This window comes from Heteronotia binoei, chromosome 9 (genome assembly GCF_032191835.1).
Source record: "Heteronotia binoei isolate CCM8104 ecotype False Entrance Well chromosome 9, APGP_CSIRO_Hbin_v1, whole genome shotgun sequence".
Classification (NCBI taxonomy): domain Eukaryota; kingdom Metazoa; phylum Chordata; class Lepidosauria; order Squamata; family Gekkonidae; genus Heteronotia; species Heteronotia binoei.
The window spans coordinates 110,113,570-110,130,173 of record NC_083231.1 but is presented as its reverse complement, the minus strand read 5'-3'; the positions used below and the strand labels follow the sequence as shown (position 1 = coordinate 110,130,173).

The following is a 16,604-nucleotide window of genomic DNA, read 5'->3' as shown; positions in this document are numbered from 1 at the left end:
TAACGCTCTGATATACTCCTCAGCAGACGCGTAAAAATGTGGCGGTGATATTAATATTGGTGCACCTACAATTATATATATATATTTAAAAAAAAAAACAAAATGGCCAGACTACCACCACCACAGTTTTAAAACACAGTTCAAAGAAGTTTGAAAACACCCAGAACAAGATCCTCATATCAGCTCAACGTCATTGTTTCGGCACAGATGATGGTTTAAAAGTAACTGGTTAAATCATGCGACTAACCAACTAAAGGTAAAAGGTAGTCCCCCCTGTGCAAGCACCAGTCGTTTCCGACTCTGGGGTGACTTCGCATCATGACGTTTTCACGGCAGACTTTTTACGGGGTGGTTTGCCATTGCCTTCCCCAGTCGTTTACACTTTCCCTCCAGCAAGCTGGGGACTCCTTTTACCACCCCCGAAGGATGGAAGGCTGAGTGAACCTTGAGTCAACTACCTGAACCCAGCTTCCGCTGGGATCGAACTCAGGTCATGAGCAGAGAGTTCAGACTGCAGTACTTCAGCTTTACCACTCTGTGCCACGGGGGCAACTAAAACTCTGCATTAATACCGGAACTGGCAAAGGTCTGTTTCTGGCCCCCAGTCAAACCTCTGTGGTTCACATACCTTGCAAGCAGGTGCTAACATTCAGGATCCCTGTCCCAAGGCACTGTCCTGCTGGCACACAAAACCCAGCGTTGTCCTTATTTACGCTGGCATTTGCATAAAACGATGCGGGAGGCACAAACCGATAGGCTGGGATGCCCTTCACTTTAACATACTTCTCGTAGGCGAGAGGTATAGACCTGGAAAAAGGCATGGATAATTTGAAGCCTGCCGTTTGGGAATCTTATGAAAACAGGCATGTACGATGCTCTTCTGAAAGGACTGAAAGGCCCAGGCATATGAGGAGGAGGGGAGCAGACAGGATGTGTGGAGAAAGGACCTGTATTCTGCTAACTGAGCAACGCTTCGCTCATCCAGCGAAGGAGTTCTGCTCTGCAGCAATGTATTAAGCTGCTCAGGTTTCCCAGGCTAAGCCCATACTGCAAGAGGGATCTTTTAACTCTTATGCTGGCAACAGCTGTGCGAGTCCTCAGCCCCACCCACCTCACAGGGTGTCTGTTGCGGGGGAGGAAGGGAAAGGAGATTGTAGGCCGCTCTGAGACTGTCCTTGAAAGGGCAGCTGCTGTGAAAGCCCTCTCCAGCCCCACCCACCTCACAGGGTGTCTGTTGTGGGGGAGGAAGATAAGGAGATTGTAGGCTGCTCTGAGACTCTGTCCTTGAAAGGGCAGCTGCTGTGAGAGCCCTCTCCAGCCCCACCCACCTCACAGGGTGTCTGTTGTGGGGGAGGAAGATAAAGGAGATTGTAGGCCGCTCTGAGACTCTGTCCTTGAAAGGGCAGCTGCTGTGAGAGCCCTCTCAGCCCCACCCACCTCACAGGGTGTCTGTTGTGGGGGAGGAAGGGAAAGGAGATTGTAGGCCCGCTCTGAGACTCTGTCCTTGAAAGGGCAGCTGCTGTGAGAGCCCTCTCCAGCCCCACCCACCTCACAGGGTGTCTGTTGCGGGGGAGGAAGATAAAGGAGATTGTGAGCCGCTCTGCTCTGAGATTCAGAGTTGAGGGCGGGAGATAAATCCAATATCATCCTCATCTTCTACTTCCAGGGAAAAGGAGAGGCAAACCTCTTGTTGAATCTTATGCGCCAATAAAATCCTATTCAGTTATATAAGCTGGTGTCCAAATTCCTTTTTCCTTGACTGATTGTCCTGATGAGAACTCAAGTAGTGGGGGGGGGCGGTGGAATCAGAAAGGCAGGATGGAATAGACAGGCATTCTATAAAGGTAGTCCCCTAAGCAAGCACTGAGCTGTTGCCCACCCATGGGGTGATGTCGCATCACGACGTTTTCTTGGCAGGCTTTCTACGGGGTGGTTTGCCATTGCCTTCCCCAGTCATACACTTTACCCCCAGCGAGCTGAGTACTCATTTTACCGACCTCGGAAGGATGGAAGACTGAGTCAACCTTGAGCCGGCTACCTGAACCCAGCTTCCACCGGGATCAAACTCAGGTCAGGAGCAGAGCTTGGACTGCAGCTGACCACTCTGCACCCCAGGGCAGTTCTACTCTAACATGAGATGCTCTTATGAAAAGTGTGGGGAGAAGAAGTGCATGAACTTGGGTCATCAGAGGATTCTGTGAAGCAAAAGCTCATTAGAACATAAGAGAAGCCATGTTGGATCAAGCCAGTGGCCCATCCAGTCCAACACTCTGTGTCACACAATGGCCAATATATGTGTGTGTGTGTACATACATACATACACACACACACACATATATATATACACTGTGGCTAATAGCCACTGGTGGACCTCTGCTCCATATTTTTATCCAATCCCCTCTTAAAGCTGGCTATGCTTGTAGCCGCCGCCACCTCCTGTGGCAGTGAATTCCACATGTTAATCACCCTTTGGGTGAAGAAGTACTTCCTTCTACCCATTCTAACCTGACTGCTCAGCAATTTCATTGAATGCCCCGGAGTTCTTGTATTGTGAGAAAGGGAGAAAAGGACTTCTTCCTCTACTTTCTCCATCCCATGAATAATCTTGTAATCCTCTATCATGTCACCCCGCAGTCGACATTTCTCCAATGGGCCAAATTGCGACATTCTTCTCAGTAACACAGTTGAGATTATGAAGAATGTACATGAACACACGAAGCTGCCTTGTGCTGAATCAAAACCTTGGTCCACCAAAGTCTATACTGTCAACTCCGACCAGCAACCGCTCTCCAGAGTCTCAGGCAGAGGTCTTTCACATCAACAAAACCGCCAGATCTTTTAATGAGACACCAGGGATTGGACCTGGAACCTTCTGCGTGCCAAGCAGATGCTCTTCCACTGAGCCACACCCCTCCAAGATCAGGCTGGCCACAAAAAACGGTCCCACCGGAAGGTGCGGGAGAAACCCATTATTCACTGGCTCGCTCTACTAAAGTCAGGTACCGCCTTCAAGAAGAAGAAGATATTGGATTTATATCCCGCCCTCCATTCCGAAGAGTCTCTGAGCGGCTCACAATCTCCTTTACCTTCCTCCCCCACAACAGACACCCTGTGAGGTAGATGAAGATATTGGATTTATATCCCGCCCTCCACTCCGAAGAGTCTCAGAGCGGCTCACAATCTCCTTTACCTTCCTCCCCCACAACAGACACCCTGTGAGGTAGATGAAGATATTGGATTTATATCCCGCCCTCCACTCCAAAGAGTCTCAGAGCGGCTCATAATCTCCTTTCCCTTCCTCCCCCACAACAGACACCCTGTGAGGTAGATGAAGATATTGGATTTATATCCCGCCCTCCACTCCGAAGAGTCTCAGAGCGGCTCACAATCTCCTTTACCTTCCTCCCCCACAACAGACACCCTGTGAGGCAGATGAAGATATTGGATTTATATCGCACCCTCCACTCTGAAGAGTCTCAGAGTGGCTCACAATCTCCTTTACCTTCCTCCCCCACAACAGACACCCTGTGAGATAGATGAAGATATTGGATTTATATCGCACCCTCCACTCCAAAGAGTCTCAGAGCGGCTCATAATCTCCTTTCCCTTCCTCCCCCACAACAGACACCCTGTGAGGTAGATGAAGATATTGGATTTATATCCCGCCCTCCACTCCGAAGAGTCTCAGAGCGGCTCACAATCTCCTTTACCTTCCTCCCCCACAACAGACGCCCTGTGAGGTAGATGAAGATATTGGATTTATATCCCGCCCTCCACTCCGAAGAGTCTCACAGCGGCTCACAATCTCCTTTCCCTTCCCTCCTCCCACAACAGACACCCTGTGAGGTAGATGAAGATATTGTATTTATATCCCACCCTCCACTCCGAAGAATCTCAGAGCGGCTCACAATCTCCTTTACCTTCCTCCCCCACAACAGACACTCTGTGAGGTAGATGAAGATATTGTATTTATATCCCACCCTCCACTCCGTAGAATCTCAGAGCGGCTCACAATCTCCTTTACCTTCCTCCCCCACAACAGACACCCTGTGAGGTAGATGAAGATATTGGATTTATATCCCGCCCTCCACTCTGAAGAGTCTCAGAGTGGCTCACAATCTCCTTTACCTTCCTCCCCCACAACAAACACCCTGTGAGGTGAGTGGGGCTGGAGAGGGCTCTCCCAGCAGCTGCCCTTTCAAGGACAACCTCTGACAGAGCTATGGCTGACCCAAGGCCATTCCCGCAGGTGCAAGTGGAGGGGTGGGGAATCAAACCCGGTTCTCCCAGATAAGAGTCCGCACACTTAACCACGACACCAAACTGAAGCTCAGGGGGACATTTCCATACTTACCTGCAGAAGTCTGAGGCAAAAATATAGACGGTTTCCTCCGGGTCTATCAGTGGGTGAAAAGAAGAGCCATCAGTCCCGTTTATCATGTTACTCTCGGGTGACGTCCACCAGTCCAGTCTCCTGTAAGGAATTGAGATTGCTTGGTGTGAACCGACTTCCTTTTTGCTTTTCTCCTGTATTTTATATTATAAAATTTACCTTTGCAGGAATTGTTAAAACTATTAGACAAGATCAAAAGATCTGTACTTATAAAACTTCAAAATGGGATTATATATCAGCTTAGACAAAACAATATGGGACAAGTTATGTAAAGAAAATACTGCAGAATCATCCTTGTGCTTTATTTTTGAAAGTATTTTATACAAAATAAGGTCAGAATGTATTGTGCTTATATCTTTTTTTTTTTTCTGCCTTATTCCTACCCCCCCCCCCCATCTTTTTCTGAAACTAATAAAACTTTTGAAAACTGAAGGAAAAGAGATTGCGGGGAAAGGATGAAGAACTGTGGAGCCAATCAGTGCTCTGCAAACAACCAGGTATGAAAGAGATTATGGCTAATTGTGACAGACAGGAGGCTGTTCCGCCCCAATGGGAAAAGAGAGCCACTTCACTGTTTTGCACCAAAGCCTATGGAAATTTCCTTAACCGGGGAGGGGGGGGGGGAGGATTGAATTGAGGGCTGCTGTGGGGGAAAGGGCAGAGAAGAAAAGGGAATCATGTCAGCAAAGGAGAAGACGCTTTTTGTGCATAGCTCTGCCTGTGAGTGTGACAGAGTGGTTTCACTGTCAGCCGTGTTTTCTCTGTGCTGTGTAGGTGAGCGGCCACCTGTGTAGGTGAGATAGCCAGTTTGGTGTAGTGGTTAAGTGTGCAGACTCTTATCTTGGGAGAACCGGGTTTGATTCCCCACTCCTCCACTTGCAGCTGCTGGAATGGCCTTGGGTCAGCCATAGCTCTGGCAGAGGTTGTCCTTGAAAGGGCAGCTGCTGTGAGAGTCCTCTCAGCCCCACCCACCTCACAGGGTGTCTGTTGTGGGGGAGGAAGGTAAAGGAGATTGTGAGCCTCTCTGAGACTCTTCGGAGTGGAGGGCGGGATATAAATCCAATATCTTCATCTACCTCACAGGGTGTCTGTTGTGGGGGAGGAAGGTAAAGGAGATTGTGAGCCGCTCTGAGATCTCGAGTGGAGGGCAGGATATAAATTCAATATCGTCATCGCCTTCTTCTCATTAACACAGGCAGCTCTGCTCAGCAGCAATCTGGAGCTATGCAGGGTCTTAAGAACATAAGAGAAGCCATGTGGCCCATCCAGTCCAACACTCTAAGTCACACAGTGGGCAAAAAACCAGGTGCCATCAGGACGTCCATCAGTGGGGCCAGGACACTAAAAGCCCTCCCACGCCCACCCCACCTCCCGCAAGCACCAAGAATACAGAGCATCACTGCCCCAGACAGAGAGTTCCAACAATGCGCTGTGGCTAATAGCCACTGATGGACCTCTGCTCCATATGTTTATCCAATCCCTCTTGATGTTGGCTATGCTGGCAGCTGCCACCACCTCCTGTGGCAGTGAATTCCACGTGTTAATCACCCTTTGGGTGAAGAAGGACTTCCTTTTATCAGTTCTAACCCACGAGTTCTTGTATTGTGAGAAAGGGAGAAAAGTTCTTTCACTACCTTCTCTATCCCATGCATAATCTTGTAAACCTCTATCATGTCACTCCTCAGTCGACATTTCTCCAAGCTAAAGAGCCCTAAGCGTTTTGACCTTTCTTCATAAGAAGACTGCAGATTTATAGCCCGACCTTATCTCTGAATCAGAGACTCAGAGTGGCTTACAATCTCTTATATCTTCTCCCCCCACAACAGACACCCTGTGAGGTGGGTGGGGCTGGAGAGGGCTCTCACAGCAGCTGCCCTTTCAAGGACAACCTCTGCCAGAGCTATGGCTGACCCAAGACTCTTCCAGCAGGTGCAAGTGGAGGAGTGGGAATCAAACCCGGTTCTCCCAAGATAAGAGTCCGCACACTTAACCACTACACCAAACTGGGTTCCCTATGTTTGGACTGCCCATTTGAAGATTACAGCAGTTCTATTCTGTTCAGGATGTGAATGACTCCGTTCAGTTGCGGTGTGTGCGGTGGGGGGGATAAGAAGGAACACTGGCTGTGAGGCCTGTTTCTAGTGATGAGTAGACCTTGTCCTTTTCATCTGACTCTTGGGAAAGAGCAGGCCGGTGTGGATAGAATCCTGTGAAAGGATCCATCCTGATGGATAAAGATAATTCAGACTCATCTCTGAAGCTGTAACTAGTTTAGATTTATGTGTCTCGGCCAGACTTCTCCTTTGACTTTCTAGAAACCCGTGGAGCTGATTTGCTCTTTAAAAACAGGTCAAAACCTGTGCCAAAGGATAAACAGACACAAATCTGACATCAAGAATCACGAGAAAGAAAGAAAGAAAGACATCAAGGAAGGAAGGAAGGAAGGAAGGAAGGAAGGAAGGAAGGAAGGAAGGAAGGAAGGAAGGAAGGAAGGGAGGGAGGGAGGGAGGGAAAGGAAGGAAGGAAGAATCCATGTACATTTTAAGAGATTTAGAAGGACCGCCTTCTTCTATATTTCCCTGGGTACCAACTGCAGTCCTCAGGTAGCCATCTGTTGGCTTTTCCACCATTCAGAGTGGTCCATGAGGCATTGACCAAAGCCCTAGCCTTTTCCATCGTGGTTCTGGATCTACTGAATGGGCTTCCTGAAGAGGGGAGGGAGGGGAGGGGAGCCCGCTTCTTGGAGATCAACAGGAGGTGCTCCAAAGCCTCCTCTTTGCCAAGGCTGGGAAGGGGGTGGGGGGGTTGGAATGGAGGACATCTTTCAGGGAGGGGGGGATTTTGGGTCTGTTATTTTATTGTTGATATTCCCTGAAAATGTTTTTAGCTGTTATTATATGCTGACCGAAACCACAAGGAAAGAAGGGATCCAAATGTTTTAATACACAGGTAAACAGGGAGGTTAGCTGTACTTAAAAACGACAACCAGGGCTTTCTTTGTAGCAAGAGCTCCTTTGCATATTAGGCCACACCTCCCTGATGTAGCCAATCCTCCTGCAGCTTACAGTAGGTCCTGTACTAAGAGCCCTGTAAGCTCTTGGAGGATTGGCTACATAAGGGAGGTGTGGCCTAATATGCAAAGGAGCTCCTGCTACAAAAAAAGCCCTGACGACGACGTTCCAAGAACCGCTCTGGAACACTTCCATTTTGCATTGCCTGGAAACTCAGATAATGAAGCATGGATTTTACAGCGAGAGAGAGAGAGAAAGAGAACTTTTTAATTACTTTTGTCCTTTCCATTCAACAATCCTGGTGAAGTCCTTATAGTTCCGTTCTCCACTGAGAACAATGTATTCTCCATCATCAGTCCCATTCATCTAGGAAGAAGAAACAGAGAACTTTCAAGGTTTCATTTCTACAAGGCAGTGGAACCAGGTGGCATGCTTTTGTGTCCTCCTATTACAAGGTTTCGGAGCAGTCCGTCGGGGAGAGAGCTTTGACGGCTGCTAACTTCCAGAATTCCGCTCGTTTGAGCCCACCTTCTCACTTCCCCTGGAGGCCATGAAAACAAGGTCACATGACTTCCTGCTAACGTCAAAAGTGCAGCGGGTTCCTTCGCATTTTGTGTGCGGAAAGCTGGCGTGTCTTTTTCACAATTGCCTTGAATGTTATCTGAATTTATTTTTTTTTAAAAAGTATCTCATTTGTAGTTTACTTCAGGGGAGGACTTACGAGCCATTACCAAGAGAAAAAGGAAGGTTCTGATTGCAGCCAGTCTTGCTTTTCCCACCCCCTCTCATTTGGAGCTCAGCTGGTACCTAGTCTCTCTTCTGGGTGCCACACCCAAACATCTGCTTTTCACCCAGGCTATTAAATGAAGGGATGGATCTCTTGAAACTAGTTTCAGGTCTGACAGTTTTACGAGACTTGTTAATTTTATTATTTTAGACTATTTCTACCCTGCCTCTTCTAAGTGCTGACTGAGGTGGCTTACAGTTAAAATAATATGTAACAATAAAACAATTCACATGTCTCCCCCAGGAGAGGCGAAACACATGAGAATATAAAGCCAGGAGTCTCAAAATTAGCCGCCAGTTTCAGAACGATCATGTAAGTTGTGATGCAAAAATAGGGCTGTCAATCCCCAGTTGGGACAACAATATACACAACTCAATCGTTATAGTGACAAATTACTATGTAATAAAGTGCATATACAAAATGCAAAACATAACTCATGAAATTTCTTCCACAAGGAGTCCCGATGTGCAGGCTGTCGACTTTAAAAAGCCCTGCTTTGATTGTCACTCTTCCAGCAAAGGGTGCTCCATAAATTTTCAAAAAAGACCCCGCACACTGTTGATCTTTCCAGTGCGTTGCTTACTGCTAAATGTTTTTTTTAAGGTAGTGTGAGTAAATTCTGTACTCACACTATTTTGGAACTGTGAATGTGTAATATTTTCTACTCTGGTATACTATCTAGATTGTATTGTTGCTAAACATATTGAATTTGATATTTTTCTATGCATATATCGTGTAACTGGCGTTTAAATTTTGGGACCGAAATAGTGATTTGTTATTTTTCCACAGGTTGGTTTTTTTTTTTGCGTGTTTGGTTTGTCTTCTACCGTGGCACTCTAGGGTTACTCACTCAGCTTATCCAGTTGGGCAGGATACCTTTCAGCTTGTCCAGTCCAAGGCCACAGAAAGGCTTCTTGGAAGTCTAAGATCAACCACCTGCTTCCCCAACCTTCACCTCTCCAGGCTGCAAGACTGGGTCTGGGAGACGATGCATGCCTCCCTGAGAGAGGTGGTGGTCACCCCTGCACTGAAGTGGGCAGTGGTACGTTTCCTCCTTAAAAACACCCACTTGGGACCCCTGCCATTTCAAAAGCTAGCCAATGCTCAATGAAAATTGGCCCTCCATGCCCTTATTATGGCTAAAAGACTTGTAATACCGCAACAAGAGATAAACACTCAGCTCCGATAAATCAGGGGTGGGGAACTTTTTTTTCTGCCAAGGGCCATATGGATATTTATAACATCATTCGCGGGCCACACATTATTACTGTGAATACCATCGCTTTGACCATCCGGGCTTTTGTTGGCAGGGTGATGTCTCTACTTTTTATTATACTGTCCAGGTTCACCGTAGCTGTCCTCCCAAGGAGCTGACTTCCAGTTTTTTAGCCCCCAGCTCACACGTTTTTCTCAGCTCAGGAAAAAATGGTCCCCGGAGCAAACTAATTTATGCGGTAGCTCACAACTTTAATGCCAGTAGCTCACGTCGTGAAGTAGAATTTTTGCTCACATGACTCCACAGCTTAGAAAGAACACTGGTGGTGAGTGCTTTCGGAGCCACACAACATGTGTGAAAATGCCACATGTGGCTCCTGAGCCGCAATTTGACTACCCCTGGCCCACAGAAAAAAATTCTAGGAAGTAATATAATACTTTTCAATGAAAACCAATAAAGTCATCTCAGAATAGTAGATGGCGCGCAGCACTGTCGTGACGTTAGGCATCACCACAAGGCTCTCGCAACCTCCCCAAATTTCTATGCTAAAAACCCAGAGTTCAGGGAGAAAGCTACACTGCATGATGTCAGTTCCAGACACGTGACAGGAAGTGATGTACAGCAGGCAGCCAGAGAGCTTTTTTGGCGGGGTGGGAGGGGAGGCAGTCCTGGTCCCCCTAGTTCTACAGATCAGGAAATATGCTCAGGACAAACAGAACGCCTACCTTATCAAAAAAGCCAAATGTGGAATCGACAACAGGACGCATTTTGTGCATGGCGCGGAGGAATCTGTCTTCGTAGCCCCACAGCCATTCGTGGGCAGTGTGTATCGAGAACATTTCTTCTTTGTACAACAGCAGCAGGAACTCCATCGGAAGCCGCAGGGGAGTTGCTGCAGCCATCTGCATTGCAAACTAATGTGGAAAGGAGGGGATTAATATATGAACATAAGAGAAGCCATGTTGGATCAGGCCAATGGCCCATCCAGTCCAACACTCTGTGTGTCACACAGTAGCCAAAAAAACAAACAAACAGGTGCCATCAGGAGATCCATCAGTGGGGCCAGGACACCAGAAGCCCTCACTCACCCTGTTGCCTCTCCCAAGCACCCAGAATACAGAGCCTCACTGCCCCAGACAGAGAGTTCCAATAATACAGTGCAGCTAATAGCCACTGATGGACCTCTGCTCCATATGCTTATCCAATCCCCTCTTGAAGCTGTCTATGCTTGTAGCCGCCACCACCTCCTGTGGCAGTGAATTCCAAGTGTCAATCACCCTTTGGGTGAAGAAGTACCTCCTTTTATCCGTTCTAACCCGACTGCTCAGCAATTTCATTGAGTGCCCACGAGCTCTCATATTGCATGTATATTCTCGTATGCATGTATACGAAGCATCTGCATTGTAACAGCCCAGACTACCGGCTCTTCTAGTTCACAACTTGGTTATTGGCACTCAAAGGTTTTACAAGATACACATTTTTTGACTAAAGATGCTTCCGGGCATTGCTCTCCCGTGTGATGGGGGATTCCTTTTAGCGGTTCGCTTGCAGAGTATTTTTCTTGCTTGATCGATCCCCATATTTGAAGGGCATTGGCCCGCTTTAATGTGCTTCCTTCTGCCCGTGTTATATAGGAGAATTAAATTAAAAGCTATCGCTTCAACAGGCTGACAGGGTTAACCTGTCTGGAATTTTGTGGCTCTGCTATCTACCACACGACGGAGTGTTTGCTTCTTGCGTCTGGGCTGGCCCCCCCCGATTCAGCAAGAACAAAGTTAACATTTATGCCATTGAACTGCCCCCACAAAAGACAAACAGTTGACATCACCAGCAATTCCTGGTAGAGAGTCAGCTGCTTTCTGATCACCAGCCACGGACGGCTTGCTGGGAAGCTGCATATACTAGCCTGACAACTGCAAAATAAAAGAGAGCCATTTCATACCCATTGAAAGCCTCAATCCCTAATAAGCCTTAATAATTATACCAGTTTTAGCCACCTGACTGGCTTGGCCTGGAAAGGAAAGCTGGGAGACTCGTCACGTTTGGTTTGGGATTATAGGCAAGAAGCTGAGACACAGACACAGAGAGAACCAGACACCATTTCACAACGTGCATTTGGCAAAGGGAAATCTAACCCATGAAAGCAGGTGTCGAAATACATCAGGTAGTGTCCTGACGGCTCCACGAAGCTCAAAGAGCCCACACTGGGCAACCTATGGCAGGTCTACTTGGAAGCAAGTCCAATGTTATCCAACAGGGCTTACTCCCAGGAAACCATAAAGTCTAAAGCTGAACCCGCTTCTGATAGTGCATGGCTATCAGTAGGGTCCCTTTCAACCGCAGTATTAAAATGCAAGCTGATTTGTTTTGTTATCGTTTTATTAACGGAGGATTTAACTACTGGCAATATCCTTGTTATTTGCCTAATATCCTTGTTATTTGCCTATTAAAAGATCCACCCAGCTTAAAGGGTGGTGTGTGTGTAGAATTTCTAACACAAACCCCCCTCTCTGCTGTCTTTCCCTTGTAAAAAAACCCTCATTAGGTAGCCCAGAGGTCCCCAAAGTGGTGGCGTGGGCACTTTGACACCCACTGACAGCTTTCCTGGTGTCTACCAAGAAAATGCTGTCTTGGCAGCAGTAACTAGAACCGGAGTTATTCTCTCTCTCCTCTTTCCCAATGCATTTTTTAAACAAAAATTACTCCTCTTGTAGGACTGCCAGGTACAACTCAGGAAATATCCAGGGACTTTGGGGGAGAGGCCGGGAGACATTGGGAGTGGAGCCAGGAGACTTTCCCATTCCCTAAAAATAAATAAATAGAAATACAGTGGTACAGTTCCTCTGAATACAGTCTTCACTTCCTCTTTTTTTTTGTATTCAAATGCTTCCACAGCAGTTGCACCTCCACTAAAATGAAAGTGAACTCACACACATTCACAAAGCAGCCAAAATAAACAGTTTGCAAGCCTTCACTTTTGTGATCCCCCCCCTGGGGCAATGGGATAGATAGCTTTACTCACTGGAGTTGCTGAATGTAACGATCTGCTGTATTTCAACCAACTTACAGAGAAAAAGATCTAGGGGGTGAACTTTTCCTCTATCCCATACTCCATAAGTGTGCGGACTCTTATCTGGGAGAACCGGGTTTGATTCCCCACTCCTCCACTTGCACCTGCTAGCATGGCCTTGGGTCAGCCGTAGCTCTGGCAGAGGTTGTCCTTGAAAGGGCAGCTGCTGTGAGAGCCCTCTCCAGCCCCACCCACCTCACAGGGTGTCTGTTGTGGGGGGGAAGGGAAAGGAGATTGTGAGCCGCTCTGAGACTCTTCGGAGTGGAGGGCGGGATATAAATCCAATATCTTCATCTACCTCACAGGGTGTCTGTTGTGGGGGAGGAAGGGAAAGGAGATTGTGAGCCGCTCTGAGACTCTTCGGAGTGCAGGGCGGGATATAAATCCAATATCTTCTTCTTATTATTCTTCCTCCAGTTCTCGTTACCTTTTTACTATCCTTTTTACTACACAGCTTCTGAAAGGAATGCGAAATGAACAGAGGGACTGGACTCTCTGGCTTCCTCTCTCTCTCACACACATATTGTTCCTCCTGCTCGCTCCCTCCCCCGGCAGCTTCAATCTTGCTGAGATTTAAAGGAACATACACACCTTACAAAACAGAAGTTGCAAGCTTCCAAACCTGCCTGTGATCTAAAGACACATTGTGGTTGTTGGGGCGGGGCTTCCCTCCACCAGCTAGCTGGCTGGCGGTGGGGAGGAGCCTACAGAACCAGGGGATCTCCCGGTTCTGGGAACTGGCGAGCCTATCCTCTTGGTCCCCGCACTTCGGCTTCCTCTGTGGGTGTCTGCCTCCTGCAGTGGCCATGTTGTGCTTGTACCCACTCCCCCGAAGGTGCCCACAGGTCGCAAAAGGTTGGGGAATCATGAGGTAGCCGTTACAAAGGGGCGTGTGTGGCTTCTATAGGATGCAAAGAGAGAAAACCTAAGCAGCTATTACAAAACGTGGTGGACTACTGAATTTTTGAGATGTAAAATTTCCATAAGTTTTGAAGCCCTGCGAAAAGATGAAAATTTGGGGAGGGACTGACTGAAATATATGTCTCACTTTCCCACCAAAACTAATCTTATTTTACTACTTTAACAACGTACAATAATTGCTCAAATACAAAACTAGTTTTTTCCCCCACAGGTATGCCATAAAAAAAAATGGGGTCTTATATTTGCATACAAGTACCATTAGGTCCAATACGGGGTGTGTGTGTGTGTGACAATTTTTAGGGGGTCATCTCACATTACTTGCAGCTGCTGAAATGGCCTTGTGTTAGTCATAGCTCTCACAGAGTTGTCCTTGAAAGAGCAGCTTCTGGGAGAGCTCTCTCAGCCCCACCCACCTCACAGGGTGCCTCTTGTAGGGGAAGAAGATAAAAGAGATTGTGAGCCACTCTGAGTCTCTGATTCAGAGAGAAGTGCGGGGTTTAAATCTGCAGTCGTCTTTTATTATTGTCTTCCTTTCAAATAAAGATAAGGAAATGCATCTTGTACATATTAGCGTATAAAATTATAGTACTTGGCATTTTAATGGTATTAAATAATATAACAGTGCACACCTATACACCGAGTTACACCTAAGCCCATTAAAACCAACAGGCTTAAAAAGGGCTTTAAAAGAGGGCAATTCTGCTTATAACTGCACTTTAAATGCCTTACAGTACTATCCAATGCTGACTTACAACCTTCTATACCCATGGACTTCAATGGGCTTAGACAGGTGTAATCTCTGCTGAGGGTGCCATCGTAAGTAAATTTTCTACAGCAAAACCGCAAACATACTCAGCACTTGTGGGAACATGGCAAACCGCTACACCCTATACTACTTTAAAGGTAGAACCGGGTTTGAGTCCCCGCTCCTCCACTTCCACTGTAGAAAATTTTCTACAGCAAAACCACAAACATACTCAGCACTTGTGGGAACATGGCAAATTGCTACACCCTATACTACTTTAAAGGTAAAGGTAGTCCCCTGTGCAAGCACCAGTCGTTTCAGACGTTGGGGTAACGCTGCATTTTCTTGACAGACTTTTTTTACGGGGTGGTTTGCCATTGCCTTCCCCGGTCATCTACACTTTTCCCCCAGCAAGCTGGGTACTCCTTTTACCAACCTCGGAAGAATGGAAGGCTAAGTCAACCTTGAGCCAGCTACCTGAACCCAGCTTCCGCCGGGATCGAACTCAGGTCATGAGCAGAGAGCTCAGACTGCAGTACTGCAGCTTTACCACTCTGCGCCACAGGGTTGCTATACTACTTTAACACATGTATTTTAGATGTTGCCATCTGAGGGGTACGAAAAATATAAAAACGAAATGAGAAAATGTTAGAAGGAAACAACAGAAAGCATTTATTCAAAAAGAAGAACAGTGTGAGGACTCATATTAGGACTACCGCCAGATAAGGCTATCTTGAAAAGCATTTCACCCTTTCCAGAATAGAGCGCTCCTAAATTTCCTGGAAAACTTTGGAGAGGGGGAATAAACCATCAGAAAGTCCCGCCACTCCCCGCCCCCCCCCCCGTCTCCTGATATTTAAAATATTTGTCTAGGTCTTCACATCTCCAGTGAGAATTCCCATTCTCTAGGGGCATGGATCATTCTACATAAAAAATTTCATGCTATGCATTTTGGGTAACAGTTTAGTGTACTGGTTTGGTATAGCGGTTAATTGTGGAAACTCTTATCTGGGAGAACCGGGTTTGAGTCCCCGCTCCTCCACTTGCACCTGCTGGAATGGCCTTGGGTTAGCCATAGTTCTGGCAGAGGTTGTCCTTGAAAGGCAGCTGCTGTAAGAGTCCTCTCAACCCCACCAACCTCACGGGGTGTCTGTTGTGAGGGGAGAAGATATAGGAGATTGTAAGCCACTCTGATTCAGAGAGAAGGACAGGGTATAAATCTGCATTCTTCTTCTTCCTCCATTAAAAAAACCCAACCTATTTCATACGATCATGCTCCTCAAAACTGCCTAGTCCCACCCCCACCCCGGAAACAATGAGGGGAAAGACTTAGAGAATACCACCAAGTTTTCCATTCCCTGATGCAGGGCTTCACTCACATAAAATGTGTGGATGTGTAACTATATGTGGAACGCTTAAATTGAGATTACGTTTGCATTTGAAAACTGAAGTAAAGATTGGCATGAAGAGATAACAGAGGAGGAAACGGTATTTGCAACAGGGATGCATCTATTTCTCCGCAGTTTCTATTCTTTCTATTCGAAAACTCTCTCCGTCTTCCTCTCGCTCACACACACAATCACACTTTTATCCCTCCAAGGAGCTTAGGACACTTGATTCTCCCTTTCCCATTTTCCTCATACCAACCCTGTGAATTAGGTTAAATAACACAGGAAGCCTAAGGACACCAAGTACAGTTTATGGCTAAGATCTGAACCCAAGCACTCCCCTCAGTTCTATAAGAACAAGAATTGCAGATTTATATCCCGCCCTTTTCTCTGAATCAGACTCAGAGCAGCTTACAATCTCCTTTATCTTCTTCCCCCACAACAGACACCCTGTGAGGTGAGTGGGGCTGAGAGAGCTTTCACAGAAGCTGCCCTTTCAAGGACAATGCCTACGAGAGCTATGGCTAACCCAAGGCCATTCCAGCAGCTGCAAGTGGAGGAGTGGGGAAACAAACCCAGTTCTCCCAGATAAGAGTCCACACACTTAACCACTACACCAAACTGGCTCTCTTTTGTTAATCACTTAACAAAACTGTAGGTCAACTGTATATCATGCTTGTGCAAACTAGCTTACATATGAGGAAAAAAAGAAACAAGAAATGTTAGAAGAGTTGTAAGGAGAAAGGTAACTATTATTATGTATGGTGGATTTGTATACATAGAAACACCTTCTGGAGAAAAGGCTTTGATCCAATTCAACAAAGGATGCCTTTTTACCTACAAAATATCCCATTAAATGAGGCGCAGAAAGATGTATTGGCCTATCATAGACTTAACCACCAAGGCGCCAAAGGTTTTTATGACTTGTTTGAACGCTGAAAATTTTATGACGGCAGTTTGACTTTCTTGCAGTTTCTTTTTTTTTTTCCTTTTTTTAAATTGTGAGCTGCCTCAAGGAAGTCTCTGGAAAGGCACTGTATAAATGACCAAAAAGGGGAAAGCAACAACTCTTC

The 16,604-nt window shown here is 46.7% G+C and overlaps 1 protein-coding gene across 1 annotated transcript in view; it reads right to left on the bottom strand.

The window, feature by feature from the left end:
* SCARB2 (scavenger receptor class B member 2) overlaps nt 1-16,604 on the bottom strand; it is a 68,078-nt gene that overhangs the window by 29,963 nt on the left and 21,511 nt on the right. The window contains exons 4-8 of the mRNA XM_060247408.1: nt 10,133-10,321; nt 7,679-7,770; nt 4,355-4,474; nt 629-807; nt 7-65 (exon numbers count right to left, since the gene is read on the bottom strand). Of these exons, the coding sequence (XP_060103391.1) occupies nt 7-65; nt 629-807; nt 4,355-4,474; nt 7,679-7,770; nt 10,133-10,321 (639 nt within the window). The remainder of the gene's footprint in view (nt 1-6; nt 66-628; nt 808-4,354; nt 4,475-7,678; nt 7,771-10,132; nt 10,322-16,604) is intronic.